The following is an 18,546-nucleotide window of genomic DNA, read 5'->3' as shown; positions in this document are numbered from 1 at the left end:
AGCCTGCACTGCAGGCAGGACGCCCTATGGTGGTGGGCCAGCAGTACCTCCTCTTCTGGCGGCCCACACAACAAGTTCAGTCGAACCCCGACCTTCTTCCCACGGACCAAGAGCAGAGCAGTCTAAAAAGTCGAGCACGGTTGTGTAGCCACCCCGAATGTTTTGCTCATGTTCAAAACATTCGTGGAACAGTCGAAGTGGAAAAATATAGAACGGCAGTCGAGGTGGACTCTAACTGCACTCTGACTGTAGTATAAATACTCTCATGGTGCCAAAACAGCATTCAGAAGAGTATGATTGCTTTCGAGAGACATTCACCAAGGTCAGGCACATCAACTCCTGCCAGCATGTGCCGAATGACAGCACAAGGAGCTGCCGGACAGCACCACCAGTCCATCCCATTTGGGGAGCGCAAAGGACATATTGTAATGTGCAATGTCTGTGGCACGCATTCATTTTATGCACTAGACATGAACAATGCGCAATCAAACCAAAAGCACTGTGTGTCACTGCGAGTCAATGCGTCTCTGAGCAGCGGAGCAGTGTGCACAGCTGAACACGATGTTACAGCCATAATGAGCATGACATTACAGATACATTGTCAGTCCACCTCATGATTTAGAAGATGTACCTGTAATATTATGCTATCATGGCTGTAACACCCCGTTCAGACGGCTGCACTGCGAGTCAGCGTGTCATATAGATGCACGTCGGTGCAGCACTTATGAATGCGGTGTTACAGCCATAATGTTCAAGATATTACAGATACTTTGTCAGTCCACCTCACCTCCTCTCTCCTCTCCCTCTCTGTGTTTCTCTATCTCTGCCCCAACCTTTAAAAGTCCCAACTTCACCAGACCATGTATTCTTCAAACTATATTTGGAATAACCATGGAATTGATCAGCTGGTCTCTTAACGCTATTGACACCATTTTTTCAACAAGGAATCAGGGCTGGGGGACCATGTGTGCCCAGATGGAACCTATCCTGCGGGCTATGTTCTCGACTCCCAGGAGAAGTAGCGTATTGAGTGCTTGGCACCACTCTCCATGGAAGATGTCGAGGATTTAATCTTATTTGCCTTTATGGTATGAGGGTTTTTTCTAGTTAGATTATGCGCTGCCCTGACCTACAAGAAAATTGGCAAGACAGCTGCTACCAAAACCACAACCCCACATCTGTCCGTTATGATTAATGAGGTGAGCAAGGCGGTACAATCTCATAATGCGTTAACTTTTGAACTTAAACGCAAGTGGAAACCATCTGGGAGCAATTGTCTGCCCTGCAAAGGAAGTGATGTTGGAGATCAGTGAATATTCACAATTGGATCTGGACGGTTAAAGAGAGGCCATATTGGAATTCTATGTCGCTTTGCCTAACCCAAATATGGCAGCCTTATTAGCTACTGAAGGTCAAAAGGCCCCGCTGTTTTTCCTCCAGAAGGACTTCAACGGCCTTGGTGAAGCATTTCTTCTGCCCTCCCCTACAGACTCTGTGCACACATGGACAGAGACTGATATGAACTCATCTGCATACACGATGCACGCCCCCCCCCCCCCCCCCCCCCCCCCCCGCTCCTTTGTGTTTCTGGTCCCACCCCCAGCACAGCCTGGCCTCTGCTCTACCACTCCAGGAGGCCGCACACCTCAGCTGCGGCACCCCCACCCAAGCTCAGCTGCACAGGACTCTGCTGCAGCCTACTCACTTTGCCTCAATTCAGATGATGGACTGCTTCAAAGTTTAGCATACATAAACAAATCAAATGTACACTCAACAAAAATATAAATGCAACACTTTTGGTTTTGCTCCCATTTTGTATGAGATGAACTCAAAGATCTAAAACTTTTTCCACATACACAATATCACCATTTCCCTCAAATATTGTTCACAAACCAGTCTAAATCTGTGATAGTGAGCACTTCTCCTTTGCTGAGATAATCCATCCCACCTCACAGGTGTGCCATATCAAGATGCTGATTAGACACCATGATTAGTGCACAGGTGTGCCTTAGACTGCCCACAATAAAAGGCCACTCTGAAAGGTGCAGTTTTATCACACAGCACAATGCCACAGATGTTGCAAGATTTGAGGGAGCGTGCAATTGGCATGCTGACAGCAGGAATGTCAACCAGAGCTGTTGCTCGTGTATTGAATGTTCATTTCTCTACCATAAGCCGTCTCCAAAGGCGTTTCAGAGAATTTGGCAGTACATCCAACCAGCCTCACAACCGTAGACCACATGTAACCACACCAGCCCAGGACCTCCACATCCAGCATGTTCACCTCCAAGATCATCTGAGACCAGCCACTCGGACAGCTGCTGAAACAATCGGTTTGTATAACCAAAGAATTTCTGCACAAACTGTCAGAAACCATCTCAGGGAAGCTCATCTGCATGCTCGTCGTCCTCATCGGGGTCTCGACCTGACTCCAGTTCGTCGTTGTAAAAGACTTGAGTGGGCAAATGCTCACATTCGCTGGCATTTGGCACGTTGGAGAGGTGTTCTCTTCACGGATGAATCCCGGTTCACACTGTTCAGGGCAGATGGCAGACAGCGTGTGTGGCGTCGTGTGGGTGAGCGGTTTTCTGATGTCAATGCTGTGGATCGAGTGGCACATTGTGGCGGTGGGGTTATGGTATGGGCAGGCGTCTATTATGGACGAAGAACACAGGTGCATTTTATTGATGGCATTTTGAAAGCACAGAGATACCGTGACAAGATCCTGAGGCCCATTGTTGTGCCATACATCCAAGAACATCACCTCATGTTGCAGCAGGATAATACACGGCCCCATGTTGCAAGGATCTGTACACAATTCTTGGAAGCTGAAAATGTCCCAGTTCTTGCATGGCCGGCATACTCACCGGACATGTCACCCATTGAGCATGTTTGGGATGCTCTGGACCGGCGTATACGACAGCGTGTACCAGCTCCTGCCAATATCCAGCAACTTTGCACAGCCATTGAAGAGGAGTGGACCAACATTCCGCAATTGACAACCTGATCAACTCTATGCGAAGGAGATGTGTTGCACTGCATGAGGCAAATGGTGGTCACACCAGATACTGACTGGTATCCCCCCCCAATAAAACAAAACTGCACCTTTCAGAGTGGCCTTTTATTGTGGACAGTCTAAGGAACACCTGTGCACTAATCATGGTGTCTAATCAGCATCTTGATATGGCACACCTGTGAGGTGGGATGGATTATCTCAGCAAAGGAGAAGTGCTCACTATCACAGATTTAGACTGGTTTGTGAACAATATTTGAGGGAAATGGTGATATTGTGTATGTGGAAAAAGTTTTAGATCTTTGAGTTCATCTCATACAAAATGGGAGCAAAACCAAAAGTGTTGCATTTATATTTTTGTTGAGTATATATGCGCGGTTGTTGTAATTCTGATGTGTGCCATTATTACATTCAACCAGTAATAATTATGGATTAATTGCTGTATTTCTGAGGTCATTGGGTGTGAAGATAATTTTGCTGCACTTGTAATGACAACAAATCATCATTCATTCATGAATCACTAATATTATGTTATCAGATACTTATTAAATAAGAATCAGCTTTCCTTGGGAAATTGACTAGGATTTATTTATTTTTTTTGACGATATAACTCGTGGTGTGCTATTACTAAATCCAACACATTTCAACTGTTGCTTTTATTAAAATGTACTTAATTTTTTGGTTAGGTTAATAGATTCAATACTTTTTAATCAAATTTGTAGAACTTAAAATCTATTCAATTATATTATGTCACTTTGTTGCCACAATTTTTTTTGAGTAAACATTGGTAGACATTTGGTAGTTGTTTAGAGGCTCCCATGTTGCCACTCAGTAGAAGAGATGCAAAGAGAGGAAACATTTGCAAATGGTCACCTTAAATACCCTTTCTCATGATTAGATTCATCTGTGTAAGGAGGTCAAGGGTCATTGAGCTTACCAAACCAATTGTGTTCCAATAACACTATGTAACAAATTTTTATTTTGTTCCTGGGTACACAGTGTGTTTTCCTAACCTGTTATGCCTTAAATAAATAGAAAATAGTTGTCATTCCACAGAAACTTTACTTCTGTGATCAGGACAATGATATTTCGAAATTTGTGTTTTCAAGAATATTCTCGATTCACCTTCACTACTGAGTAGTCTTCTAAAATATTCTTGAACTGCTAGAACTGTCCAGAATGTTCTGTTTCCAGAATTATCTAGAAATTAAGAAAATTTTAGAACGTTAAAAAAATAAAATCAAAGTTTGTGCTGAATGTAGTCATTTTTTCCAGACTTTAGACATAAGCAGTTGAAATATAACACTTAGAAGCCAGGAACAAAAATTCTGTTACATAGTGTAATTAGGGCTAAATTATTCAAATCAGTAAAATGACAAGGGTGCCCAAATTTATGCATCTGCCCAGTTTTGTTTAATTACTCTGTAAATACTAGAATCTTCATTTCACTTCTCAAATATCAGTGTTTGTCTGCTATGATATATTTAACTGAAATTTCTGATCCAGACAACCAATGACTTATAAAGGAAAATCATGAAAATTATCAGGGGTGTCCAAACTTTTACATTCAACTGTATATATACACACACCTCACGAAGCATTGGAGTTTATTTGCAGCCTAAACCACCGTGTTGATATGATGACTGGGGTCCTTAATTTTTTTTTTTTTTGACAAAAAAGCTTAAACTTGGAAAGTATTCTTGCATTAGGTTAAGACACATACTTGTGGTAGTATCCCACAAAGTAGTTAATAAAGTGCTGCATTTTCAAAACTTTTCCTGGGGTTGGACATGTCTGCATCATAATATCACACAATTGTCTATAAAACAGGTTTCCTTTATTGCTTAAAGAATACAACTTTGAAATATATGTCTGTCACAACAAGGTTTTCTTTACACGGAGGAAATACCAGTCACAATGCAAATGTTTGATACTGCACCCAAACAGACATTATAAACCCGGCCACACAGTCAAGAGGTTAGTCAGCATTAACTGACAATCACATTTACACCTAAAAACAAAGCTAAACATGGGTGTGTTAGTCTGTCCTATGTCTTTGGTTCTGTAGGTTTCTCAGAGGTGTGGCTAATTGGCAATACTGTAGTTGGTTCAAGGTACTGGGGGGGAAAAAAAACAAACATTTTCTTCATGAACAATTCCACTTTCCATGATCTCTCACACGAGCCTTTCTGAAACATGTAGGCTGTCAGTTGAGAGTTGGGGGCTGGAATAATAAAATAAACACAAAACTGGAAAAATGACTATCAAACCAAAAGAAGGGAGAAATTACATTCTGAAATTATCCTATAACTGCTCTCCTAAAACCACAGAAGTGATCAAGTACAACGGCTACCAGATTTCATCTATGTGGGGCTGCACCAACAGCAGTTTCAATATGATCAATAAATCACTAACACAGGTGGCAAATTCTTCTTTCAACATGCCCACATCAAATCCAGAAATCTATAGATTACAACAGAACATCACAAATTAACATCAGCAAGTGGGAAATGGGGAAAATTTGACAAATCAAAAACTTAACTGCCTCTGAGCCCAAATCACTTTCAGTGAGTGGAACCTGCAGAAATCTTCAAATGCTTCTGCATTCTTCTCCACAGAGCCCATCCTCTACGAGCATCTGTCACGTTACTGATATTCCAGCACACAAGTTTTATTCCCATCGGCGACGGTACTGGGAGATCCATGTGCCAACACGGTCCCAGGGAAGGATTTACACAAGTCAAAGAGTCTTGGGATCACATGTCGTCATCTTCATCTTCGTCCTGAGAGGAGCCGGCCTGCTGGGCAGCACTGGCAGATGCTGCTGCCATCTGTGCTTGTTGGGCAGCTTGCTGCATCTGTAACCACTCCTGCTGCGCGAGCTCCTGCTGCTGCTGCCGTGCCTGCACACAGTCACACCACACCAACAGTCAGCTTCCTGCACAATTCACAGCATGCAATGCTTGTAGGCCTCAGAATGTGTATCACAGGACACCTCTGAAGAACGGATGACACAGGAGCAGCTCAAAAAAATACCAGTACCATGAAAAAGATCTATATCTTCAGCCAAGTGGTGAAGTGAACTTGTTTACAGTACAAATGGTTCTTGGTTCAAAACCCACCCCTACACATTCATCAATATGGAGCTGTGTAGGAAGCAAAACATATTCATGTGTTAGAATGGCTCAGTCAGAGTCCAGACCTAAACCCAATTGAGAATCTGTGGCAAAATCTGAAAACTGCTGTGCACAAACGCTCTCCATCTAATCCAGGGGTGGGCATCGAGGGCCAAGACACTGCAGGTTTTCCGTGTAACCAATCACCTCAGCAGGTGGGTGCTGATGAGCTTCTGCTCTGAACATAAACACCTAGTTGTCAATGAAATCACCTGCTGAAACACCTGATCTTTAATGAAATCACCTGCTGAGGCGATTGGATGCACGGAAAACCTGCAGTGTCTCAGCCCTTTATGGCACGATTGCCCACCCCTGATCTGATCTGACTGAGCTTGAGCTGTTTTGCAAAGAAGAATGGGCAAAAAGTTCAGTCTCTAGCTGTGCAAAGCTGGTAGAGACATATCCTGAAAGACTTGCAGCTAAAGGTAGTTCCACAAAGTACTGACTCAGGGGAGCTGAATACTTTTGCACACTGCACTTTTCAGTCTTTTATTTATAAAAACTTTTAAATCATGTATAATTTTTTACTTCACAATTGTATACCACTTTCTGTTGGTGTTTCACAAAAAAATTCCAATAAAATATATTTATGTTTGTGGTTGTAATGTGACAAAATGTGGAAAAGTTCAAGGGGTATGAATACTTTTGCAAGCCACTGTATGCTTCCTGTGCCTTTAACTCATCTTATTAGCAACAGAACAGGTCTCAACCTCACTTTGTCAGTGATGCAAGTGAGCCATGGAAGTTTTTGGCAAGGGCTAAAGGCCTGAAGACCCTGGCGAGGGGTCTGGTTCTTCCCCAGAAAAAAATTTTAAATCTCAGATGCATTCTGGTGCACTTTCAGGTCTATTTGCCCCCCCCAAAAAAATCCCCCCAAAATTACATTGTTTGTTGGGTCAGGTCAATTTTTCCACCCCAGTGAAGAGTCTTTTCACACAACTTCTTACAAGTTGTGTGAAAAGACTCTTCACTATTTTACCATGTTGGCAAGATGAAAAAACTAACACACATTCTGTCACATGGATACTGCGTTATTACTATTTCATAAAAATCCCGTATTTGCATTGGACTATCCCGTTCTAATTCACATTAATATTTCACACCCATGTAACAGAAACAAAAAACATAAAATGCAGATTTTCAGGGTAACATATCACGTTTGCATGGAGACACTTTGAAGTAAATTCATCCCAAAGACAGTTTGATTTGTGTGAAATAACTTGAATAACATCAACTGACAACAAATCCTGTAAAATAAACATGATATAAAATTAAAGATTAACTTATACCTTTTCCATATAAATGATGATTAAAAAAAGTCTTCTCAGCATTTTGATCCTTTTGGTCGAAACAGCCCCATTCCTGAAGTTTGCAGATGATACAACCCTCATCAGACTCATGTCTGATGGGGAGGAGTCGGCCTACAGACGGGAGATCGATCATCTGGTGTCCTGGTGCAAACAGAACACTCTGGATCTCAATGCCTTCAAGACAGTGGAGATGGTTGCTGTCTTCAGGAAGAACCCAGTTCCAGCCAACCCCATCACCGTGTGTGACTCCCCAGTTGCCATTGTTGCCAGTCCTTCCGCTATATGGGAATCACCATCAGCCAGGAGCTGAACGTCAGCTCTCTCACCAAGAGAGCACAACAGAGGATTTACTTTCTGAAAAAAGTTCAACCTGCCAAAAACAATGATGCTGAACTTTTACAATGCTATCACTGTGTCTCCTCCTCCATCACTGTCTGATACGCTGCTGCCACTGCTAAAGACAGGATCAGACACAACGTATCATCCACACAGCAGAGAAGGTGATTGACTGCAATCTGCCATCTCTACAGGACCTGTACACCCCCAGGGCCCTGAGGTGAGCAAGAAGATCCCAATCCCTCTCACCCAGGACACAAACTTTTTGTTACCCTCTACTCTGGCAGATGGCTGAGGTCCGTCAGGACTAAAACAGCTTCTTTCCGTCCGCACCTAGACTTATAAATAATGCCAGAGACCCCCCATTTACCCTGCCTCCACCACCACTCCCACAAAGTACAGACTGATCATCCCTGCATGTTCATCTGTAAGCCTGCACAGCCCCATTCCACTATATCTATTTGAGAGTAAACCTAGCTTTACCCATTTGTCTATTAGACTCCTTTACTTCTTACACAATTTTTTTTTTCATTTTCTTTTATTGTTACGTATGCACCAAAGACACCAGATCAAATTCCTTGTATGTGAGAACTTACTTGGCAATAAATTTGATTCTGATTGAATTTATTCCTGATGAACTTTAGTCTCTGCAGAACAACATTTCCTCCATTTCCTAGCGTCCCTCATTGGGTGCTGTGTGGACGAGTGGCGCCTCATAACATTATCCATCAGGATGTGAAAACGTGAGACTTAATATCCCCTGTGACATCTCAGAAATGTTTACAAACATCGTGAAATGCAGACCATAGATTAAATGTGATGGAAACAAAAATAACCAGGAAAACAAAAATAACCCTTCTTCTTCTTTCGAGTTTATTGGCGGTTTGCAAACCAACCAAATTTTGCTGGGAACATGATGCCGATGGAGGGCGAGCTCAACAAGTTTGTGAGGTATGGAGCCATATGTATTGGTGAGGTCCAGCCAGAGTACAGTGAGATCTCCTTTCCCTTTGTGAGCCTCCCTGATGAGTTGTGTCACCACACCAGTATGTTCCAAACAGCCAGGCACTCCAGGGATCCCACCTTTTGAACAGAGGTGTGAATGTAACTGTGCTTCAGAAGGAACTCTGCTGAAGAAAATCTTGCCTTTGATGCTTAGCAGCGAGACGCTTCTAAACTGACTGAAGTACTTGGAGTCCTCTTCCTTGGGGATCCACACACCCTCTGCACATCTCCATCCAACTGCTACTTTTCCCCTGCACCAGATCACCCCCAAGATCTTCCAAAGCTCCCAAAGGAGTTGCGGGCAGCACTTGTACACAATGTATGGAACACCACTCGGTCCTGGGGCATAAGATGTTCTGGCTCACTTCACAACCTCCTGGACCTCAGACCAACTGGGCTCTTTCATAACAAAGTCCACTGTTGGAGGCTGTGGGCTTATAAGAGCCCTCTATGGCCCAAGCTCCTGGTCTCTCTCTGGGTTGCTCAGGATGTTATGCAGGAAGGCATTTGCATCCTCAGGTGAGCACATGAGGTAGCCGCTGTGCTTGTCCCCTAGCAGCTTCTTGGTCAAGGCAAATGGGTTGGAGATGAATGCAGTGCGCTTCCTCGCATTTCCTTCCCCCGCTTTCAGTGCCATTCTGCCCAGCGCGACATGAGATTCTTCCTCAAGATGTTGCGAAGATTAGCAAGTGGTTGTTTTTCCTTTTCACTACTAACCTTGCATTGTCTTCTAAGGCTTCTGATAAAATATATATACTAAAACATATACACTAAATATAAAAATATATGCTAAATATCAAATATATCAGACTCTAAAAGCAGGGTTGTGAAATTAAAATTATAAAATCCAAGGAAAATCCTCACGGTGGTCTGGGGGCCTGTGCCCCCCAGACCCAGCTGTTTCAATCTTCCATTTGAACTAGGCCTGCACGGTTTAGGCGGTTCATCCGGTAAACGGTATAATTTTGGCTGACGGTAGAGACTTGGACTCCACCGACTAATCGCCATAATGGCCGCAGAGTTTTTCGATCCAGGAAAACTCCTCTGTGAAGTGGCTGTGTGTGTTTGAACCAGTTTTCTGCAGCGGAGAGGGGTGTTCTGAGATGAGGTGACTGACTCTCACTGCTGAAATGTAAGTTTGTGAGACGCCTGTTCTGTCGCTGATATTTGCAAAGCCGTTGTTTATTTATTTCAACTGACAGTGACCGCTGACCATAAATTTATTTAATTCTTTCACCAAAACATCAAATCTAGGCTCGTATCTTCGATGCACCTTCTGGCAAATTGTACCTGTAGTTTAGAGATCTGCACAATAAATGTTTTAAAAATTGCGTATGTTTTTTGTTTTTTTTTGTCATTTTTATTTATTTATTTTGATCAATTTACCTTTGCTAAGGGACCCATTCAGAAACACATTATAATTTTTACACTTAGGTTTATATGGTGATTTATACTGTTACCGTGAAGGGATTCAATTTATACCAGGATATGAATTTTAGGTCATATCGTGCAGCCAACTGTTAATGATAATGTTGAAATAACAGAATATGACATGGAAGTAAGACCTTGAATGACTTTCCTTTTAACTGTAAAGCAAATTATGCATTAACTCAAAACATGGTGTAGTCTTTTCTGTCTACATGATATTCATGAAGACTGAAAAGACTGTTACAGCATTTCAAAAACCATAGCTAAAGCTTGTACAATATTTTGAAAATCATGGTAAAATACCAATAACATATCCTATAGTAAAAAGTCTCCTACTTGTGTGAATTAGTGTAAATCCATTCAAAGCCACAGTGTCTTTTTTCCGATGAAAGAGTCTACATTAATAAAAAAAAAAAGTCACAAAATCTTCTCTGAAATCCTGTTTGAACATTCAATTCTTACCATGTTTCCTGATGGTACAAGATGCAGTTCGCTTTTCCGGTTTCTTTTATCTTTCGAATGTGTTCATGAAGACGACTTTAAATTCAAGCCAGTGCCAATTCCACAGATTCTTGATTCCTTATCCAACTTTTTGACACCATCTTTGTACTGTTCTCCCTGTGCGTTATGTAGCTTAACCCACATTAGCACAGTTAAAGAGCAAGCCAAACTCAGGTATTTACCATGAGCCAGGAAATGAGCGTCTTGCTCCTTTATTCTCATTAAGAGGTGAAATACCAAGAGTGAAAAACCACTGCGTTCATGAGCGTGAAAAGGTTTAGGACGTTTACTGTCTGATCGACCACACATCTCTGCAGCAGCTGCCAATCACAAGAAGCACAAGCTAACCACGCATCCTGCCCTGACGCATCCAAATACAAGTCCGGCCCTCTGTAGAATTACTATGTGTGATTTCTCAATGCAAATACAAGTTTCATTCAAAACACCATTAATTACCATTTAAGCAGTCTTAAATTCTTAAATCCTGCACAGAATCAAAGCAGAACAGTCTTTCTTGCCATCTTCCCTCTGGAAAGACAGCAAGAAATGTCTGTGTCATGGACGTCACTCCATGACACAGACATACTGCAAAATTCTTCTTTTAAAAACTTGATAGCTCTAAAAGTATGCGATGTCCACATGCTATGTTTAACTTAAGAACAGTGTCTTGCAGCAGCTAGGCACAAAACATCGCTGTAGCAACCAGCCAGTCCCGCTTTACGACAACTATCCTAACAGCCACACTTTGACAGAATCTGGACACTGATCTGTATCTGTTATACAGACCAGTGTCCGCGGATTCATAAAACTTGCACGAAGTCGATTAAAAACTCAGTGAAGATCACTATCCCCCCCCCCCCCCGCCCCCCCCATGATAAAACCTGCGGATCTGCAGAGTTTTCATAGCCCTGTCAAAGGAAGGGTAAAAGAAAAAAAACAAAAAAAAAAACACATAAAAGACAACACCCACATACAGACAGAAATTTACATTTCTTTATTTTTTTATTTGATGAAGACAATGCACATTAATGAACACTTTCTACATTTTCATGCCTTAGTGTAAATATGCCAGATTTAGCTAAAAGCTACTTTCCATCTGTAGTCCTCAGACACAGAACAACAAACAATTACAATAAATAACAGGTTGACAGGTTTGATTGTTTTTGAGCTATTTTTTAAGCTCATTTTTAAAAGCACTCAGGGTGGGACTGTCTCATATCCTTGTTGGAAGGCTGTTCCAGTTTGTACAACCCTTCATAGAGATGGTGTTTTGTCCTGTGGCAGTTTGTCTGAGGGGCACCTCATCCCTTACTTATTGCACAATTCTAATAAAGACTGTTGACTGCATGTGCACATTTATGTTTTAGTTTTTGTTTTGGCCGCATTAAGCAGATTCAGAACGTACCTTGGCAAACAGCTCCTGTTGTTGTCTAAGAAGCTCTTCCTCTGGAATGCCAAGATTCTCCAGTCGAGAGCTGGCCTTCCTCCTCTTCAGTGCTACAGTTTTGCACTCCTGCAACACATCTTTCACCTCTGTGATGTATGATGCAAAACCAAGGCTCTCCAGAGCTGTAATAAAATAAATCAAAGTCACTCAAGGACATACATATCTCTTAAGAGATAGTTGTATGAACACAGAAATATTGACACTTCAATACTATCCAACAAGCTGGTAGCAGCATTGGTCTTGGACACCAAAAACACAGATGGGTGGGTGCATGAGTGTGATAGTCTAACCAAACCAACTGGTGGAGGCAGTAACTAAAAAATAGTAAATACCATTGTATTGTAACTCACCAAGTAAAAAGAACTTCATCAGGAAATATAACACAGGTATGCGGCAAAAAGGCTTTCTTCAAATGGTAGTGATACATTTTAATGACGTTTCGCTAAATCTTGAAAAAAATTTTGTTTTTTGCAATTCTCAGGTTTTTAACTTTACTCTTTTTCCCACCAAAGAATTCACGAGGGCTTTAAACTTAATCCCAGAAAACCAGTGTTGTCAGTTTTAGAAGTGTTTATTTCTCACTAGATTTTACATAATATACAGCCCCAATTCCAATGAAGTTAGGACGTTGTGTAAAATGTAAATAAAAACAGAATAGCGCCCACAAAATCAGCTCTCTACTAATCATAATGCTCCGGTCAGGCGGAGGTCTTGAAAAATAAAGTCATACTAACTTATGGTTTTGTGAAAATACTGATAGAATAACTCCATTAATGTCAATTCTGTCATTTGTACAAAGTTAAAATATAACACATATCTTTTAATGTTGAATAATGCATTAATTCTTAGGTTTTGTAAAAAACACAGACCGCAAAGCATTCTGGGTAAAAGTGCCTCTGCTAAACACTGATTGGTTCAGTCATTCATTATGTAAGCCAACACGTTAATGTGACATGTGTTGGTTTAAAGATAAATGTGCTTTTGTAAAATATTCCATTTTTATTTGTAAAAACAGGCATTTTTACGGAGCCCTGGAAGTGTCATCGCAAAATGTTTTACATGTGGCGAGAATGTTTGATGATGTACGCACGTTTTATGATGTTGTAAAACGTGCACTCAATATTAGTAAGCAAGTAAATTTATTTATATAGTGCCTTTCACAGACATAAGTCACAAAGCACTTCACAGGTAAAATGCAATAATAAATAATAAAACATAGATAAACAAAGGACAAGGTTAACAGTTGGTCAGTTCTGAAAAGCCTTATTTTGACACATAAATGTTGGCTTTACACTGTGCGTGTTTTGGCCATTTTTCAGATGATTTTTCATTCGTGCGAGAATTTTTTGGACCGAGTTTCAGGTTAATCGCGCGTCCTGCATCGTGTAGTGGAGTAACAAGCTTTAACATCTCACGACCACCTCCTGCTGCTGAAGAGCTACAAGCATCCAACCGCAGAGCTGTCTTGTAATGTTTTTTTGTTGTTTTTTTTTTTTTTTTTTTTTACAAATTAAGTTTAAAAACAAATCAAAAGCCATTAAGCGAATACTGCCATGAACACTACTTGCCAGTAGATGGCAGTAGCAGCCTTGAAAACTTGCCAAACAAAATTCCAGATAATCCTTGTCTGCTACATTTAAGATGCGTTGAATTTAACAAACGCAAATACACTCAACAAAATATAAATGCAACACTTTTGGTTTTGCTCCCATTTTGTATGAGATGAACTCAAAGATCTAAAACTTTTCCACATACACAATATCACCATTTCCCTTAAATATTGTTCACAAACTAGTCTAAATCTGTGATAGTGAGCACTTCTCCTTTGCTGAGATAATCCATCCCACCTCACAGGTGTGCCATATCAAGATGCTGATTAGACACCATGATTAGTGCACAGGTGTGCCTTAGACTGTCCACAATAAAGGCCACTCTGAAAGGTGCAGTTTTGTTTTATTGGGGGGGGATACCAGTCAGTATCTGGTGTGACCACCATTTGCCTCATGCAGTGCAACACATCTCCTTCGCATAGAGTTGATCAGGTTGTCAATTGTGGCCTGTGGAATGTTGGTCCACTCCTCTTCAATGGCTGTGCGAAGTTGCTGGATATTGGCAGGAACTGGTACACGCTGTCGTATACGCCGGTCCAGAGCATCCCAAACATGCTCAATGGGTGACATGTCCGGTGAGTATGCCGGCCATGCAAGAACTGGGACATTTTCAGCTTCCAAGAATTGTGTACAGATCCTTGCAACATGGGGCCGTGCGTTATCCTGCTGCAACATGAGGTGATGTTCTTGGATGTATGGCATAACAATAGGCCTCAGGATCTCATCACGGTATCTCTGTGCATTCAAAATGCCATCAATAAAATGCACCTGTGTTCTTCGTCCATAACAGACGCCTGCCCATACCATAACCCCACCGGCACCATGGGCCACTCGATCCACAACACTGACATCAGAAAACTTCTCACCCACACGACGCCACACACGCTGTCTGCCATCTGCCCTGGACAGTGTGAACCGGGATTCATCCGTGAAGAGAACACCTCTCCAACGTGCTAAACGCCAGCGAATGTGAGCATTTGCCCACTCAAGTTGGTTACGACGACGAACTGGAGTCAGGTCGAGACCCCGATGAGGACGACGAGCATGCAGATGAGCTTCCCTGAGATGTTTCTGACAGTTTGTGCAGAAATTCTTTGGTTATGCAAACCGATTGTTTCAGCAGCTGTCCGAGTGGCTGGTCTCAGATGATCTTGGAGGTGAACATGCTGGATGTGGAGGTCCTGGGCTGGTGTGGTTACACGTGGTCTGCGAATGTGAGGCTGGTTGGATGTACTGCCAAATTCTCTGAAATGCCTTTGGACACGGCTTATGGTAGAGAAATGAACATTCAATACACGAGCAACAGCTCTGGTTGACATTCCTGCTGTCAGCATGCCAATTGCATGCTCCCTCAAATCTTGTGACATCTGTGGCATTGTGCTGTGTGATAAAACTGCACCTTTCAGAGTGGCCTTTTATTGTGGACAGTCTAAGGCACACCTGTGCACTAATCATGGTGTCTAATCAGCATCTTGGTATGGCACACCTGTGAGGTGGGATGGATTATCTCAGCAAAGGAGAAGTGCTCACTATCACAGATTTAGACTGGTTTGCGAACAATATTTGAGGGAAATGGTGATATTGTGTATGTGGAAAAAGTTTTAGATCTTTGAGTTCATCTCATACAAAATGGGAGCAAAACCAAAAGTGTTGCGTTTATATTTTTGTTGAGTGTACAGTAACGTCTATAAACCCAGAGAATATATTCACGAGAGTTTTAGGCACTAGAGTTTAATGCTGTTGTCCGTGGAGCCTGAAGAGAGTGTCTGAAATGCATTTGTCCTGTCGTGAACATCTGAGATTGCCCTATGCTACCCATAATGCATTGCTGCCGGGCACAGCATGTGCTCACAAAACCTTAAAAATTAGCATATTACTTTAAAACGAAAACATATATCTGATATTTTCACTTTATAAAACTTCAGACATGACAGTAATTTTAAATAACTTGTCCAAAATGAGTAGGTTAAAATTTGAACCACAAGTTAAAAATGTATGCCTCTGGATGACTTGGGTGATATTGCGATTATATCAGTATGGTGTTAAAGGCAGTGGTAGGCACACTTCCAATAATCCGATAACAGATAATTATTGAAGATAATGTTTTCATTATCGGATTATGTTTTTAGATAAATTTAAAAACCATCATCGGACTAATTATCTTCCGATGAATTGCCGTTCGATATCTTTTAGACCGATAACGTAGTAAACTAAGCTGAACAGTGAAAAACAATTTTGAAATTATTAACGCAGTTGAGACCTACCTGTTGAAAGTTTCCTAATAGATACGTTGTTCTAGCCTCTGTAAGCAAAGAACTGGGCCCAAAAAAAAAAAATCATTTCTTTTAACACCATATATGGTATAATCGCAATATCGCCAAGTCATCCAGAGGCATACATTTTTAACTTATGGTTCAAATTTTAACCTACTCATTTTGGACAAGTTATTTAAAATTACTGTCATGTCTGAAGCTTTATAAAGTGAAAATATCATATATATATATATGTTTTCGTTTTAAAGTAATGTGCTAATTTTTAAGGTTTTGTGAGCACATGCTGTGCCAGGCAGCAATGCATTATGGGTAGCATAGGGTAATCTCAGACGTTCACGACAGGACAAATGCATTTCAGACACACTGTTCAGGCTCCACGGATAACAGCATTAAACTCTAGTGCATAAAACTCTCGTGAATATATTCTCTGGGTTTATAGCCGTTAGTGTATTTGTGTTTGTTAAATTCCACGCATCTTAAAAGTTAAATGGAGCAGACATGGATTATCTGGAATTTTGTTTGGCAAGTTTTCAAGGCCGCTACTGCCATCTACTGGCCAGTAGTGTTCATGGCAGTATTCGCCCCAAGAAGTACTAAGCGTCTGGGTACCAGTAGATGGCAGTGTTCTATTTATTTTAACCCGGTTATATCAGATGGTGGTCAAATCAACTTTTTGGCTTTTTTTTTTTTTCCTACAAATTAAGTTTAAAAACAAAACAACAACAACAAAAAACATTACAAGACAGCTCTGCGGTTGGATGCTTGTAGCTTTTAGCAGCAGGAGGTGGTCGTGAGATGTTAAAACTTGTTACTCCACTACACGATGCAGGACGCGCGATTAACCTGAACCTCAGTCCAAAAAAATTCTCGCACGAATGAAAAATCATCTGAAAAATGGCCAAAACACGCACAGTGTAAAGCCAACATTTATGTGTCAAGATAAGGCTTTTCAGAACTGACCAATTGTTAACCTTGTCCTTTGTTTTATCTATGTTTTTATTATTGCGACTTATGTCTGTGAAAGGCACTATATAAATAAATTTACTTGCTTACTAATACTGAGTGCACGTTTTACAACATCATAAAACGTGCGCACATCATCAAACATTCTCGCCACATGTAAAATATTTTAAAAGTTAAAAAGTTTTAAAACATGCACACATCATCAAACGTGTGCACGGCATTAATAAAACATGCGCACATTCTCTCCACATGCAAAACAGTTTGCGATGACACTTCCAGGGCTCCGTAAAAACGGCTGTTTTTACAAATAAAATGGAATATTTTACAAAAGCACATTTATCTTTAAACCAACACACGACACGTCACATTAACGTGTTGGTTTGCATAATGAATGACTGAACCAATCAGTGTTTAGCACTTCCAGTAGGGGCAGAATGTTGAAAGAAAAATAATTATGATTAGTAGTAGAAAGCTGATTTTGTGGGTGCTCTCAGGATTCGTCTGGTGTGTTGTGCAGGGGGCAGCATAGTCAAACATTCTGGCTCATTCTTTGGGTCTTTTGTCGCTTTTGATGCTTTCAAAAGCGATCGTGTTAAAAATTAATTTCAGCTTCTTAGTAATTGCAAATGTACCAGAGTTAACACCGGAATTTATCGGTTATCTGTATTTTCCGATACATTTTTGGTGTGGTTTATCGGTTTATCTTTATCGAAGGTAACTTTCAGTTATCTTATTATCTGTTATCGAAGTTAATTTTTTGGTTATCTGTGCCCACCACTGGTTAAAGGAAATAATTTTTTTGAGGGGTGGGTCACCAGTTCTCCTTTGCCTACAGAGGATAGAGTGGTTTCTTTTGAAAACAGCTCTCTTCTGTTTGCAGAGGGTAGAATAATATACCTATTAGGAAACTTTTAACAGGTAGGTCTCAACTGCTTTTAAGTTTTAAAAATGTTTTTCACTGTTCAGCTTGGTTTACTATGTTATCGGTCTAAAAGTTATCGGACGGCAAATTCTTCAGAAGATAATTAGTCCGATGATGGTTTTTAAAGTTATCTAAAAAGATAATCCGATAATGAAAACATCAATAATTATCCGTTATCGGATTATCGGAAGTGTGCCCACCACTGTTTATAGGCATCGACATTAACGCTTGTCCGGGACAAGTGTAAAATGTGATCGGACAAGCAATAGCTCTAAATCGTTGTCCAACCGGACAAGTGGCATTTTTCTGGTTTAAAACCTTCACATTCTTTATTTTCATCGCTCGGAACCAAAATACCTGACCGCTGCCTTTTTGTTTTCTTATTTACATCACGTCTTGTCTTGCACCTCGTGAGAAAGCGTCTTTGGTTTTTCCCGCCACTCTCCACGCAGCGGACAATCGGAAAACATAATACGTGCACGAGACCGCTGTATGGAGTGTGTCACGTGATTGGGACGGTACGGGATTAAAATTCATGGGAGCAAGAACCAAGGTTTTAGGC

General features: G+C 41.1%; 1 protein-coding gene across 1 annotated transcript in view; it reads right to left on the bottom strand.

Annotated features, from left to right (window-relative positions):
• Positions 1 to 4,831: 4,831 nt before the first annotated feature.
• dr1 (down-regulator of transcription 1) overlaps positions 4,832 to 18,546 on the bottom strand; it is a 60,449-nt gene continuing 46,734 nt past the window's right edge. Inside the window, exons 2-3 of the mRNA XM_034180730.1 lie at positions 12,175 to 12,338; positions 4,832 to 5,916 (exon numbers count right to left, since the gene is read on the bottom strand). Coding sequence (XP_034036621.1) covers positions 5,770 to 5,916; positions 12,175 to 12,338 — 311 coding nt within the window. The 3' untranslated portion in view covers positions 4,832 to 5,769. The remainder of the gene's footprint in view (positions 5,917 to 12,174; positions 12,339 to 18,546) is intronic.

Source organism: Thalassophryne amazonica, chromosome 10, assembly GCF_902500255.1.
Source record: "Thalassophryne amazonica chromosome 10, fThaAma1.1, whole genome shotgun sequence".
Taxonomy (NCBI): domain Eukaryota; kingdom Metazoa; phylum Chordata; class Actinopteri; order Batrachoidiformes; family Batrachoididae; genus Thalassophryne; species Thalassophryne amazonica.
This window is presented reverse-complemented; position numbering and strand designations above follow the sequence as displayed.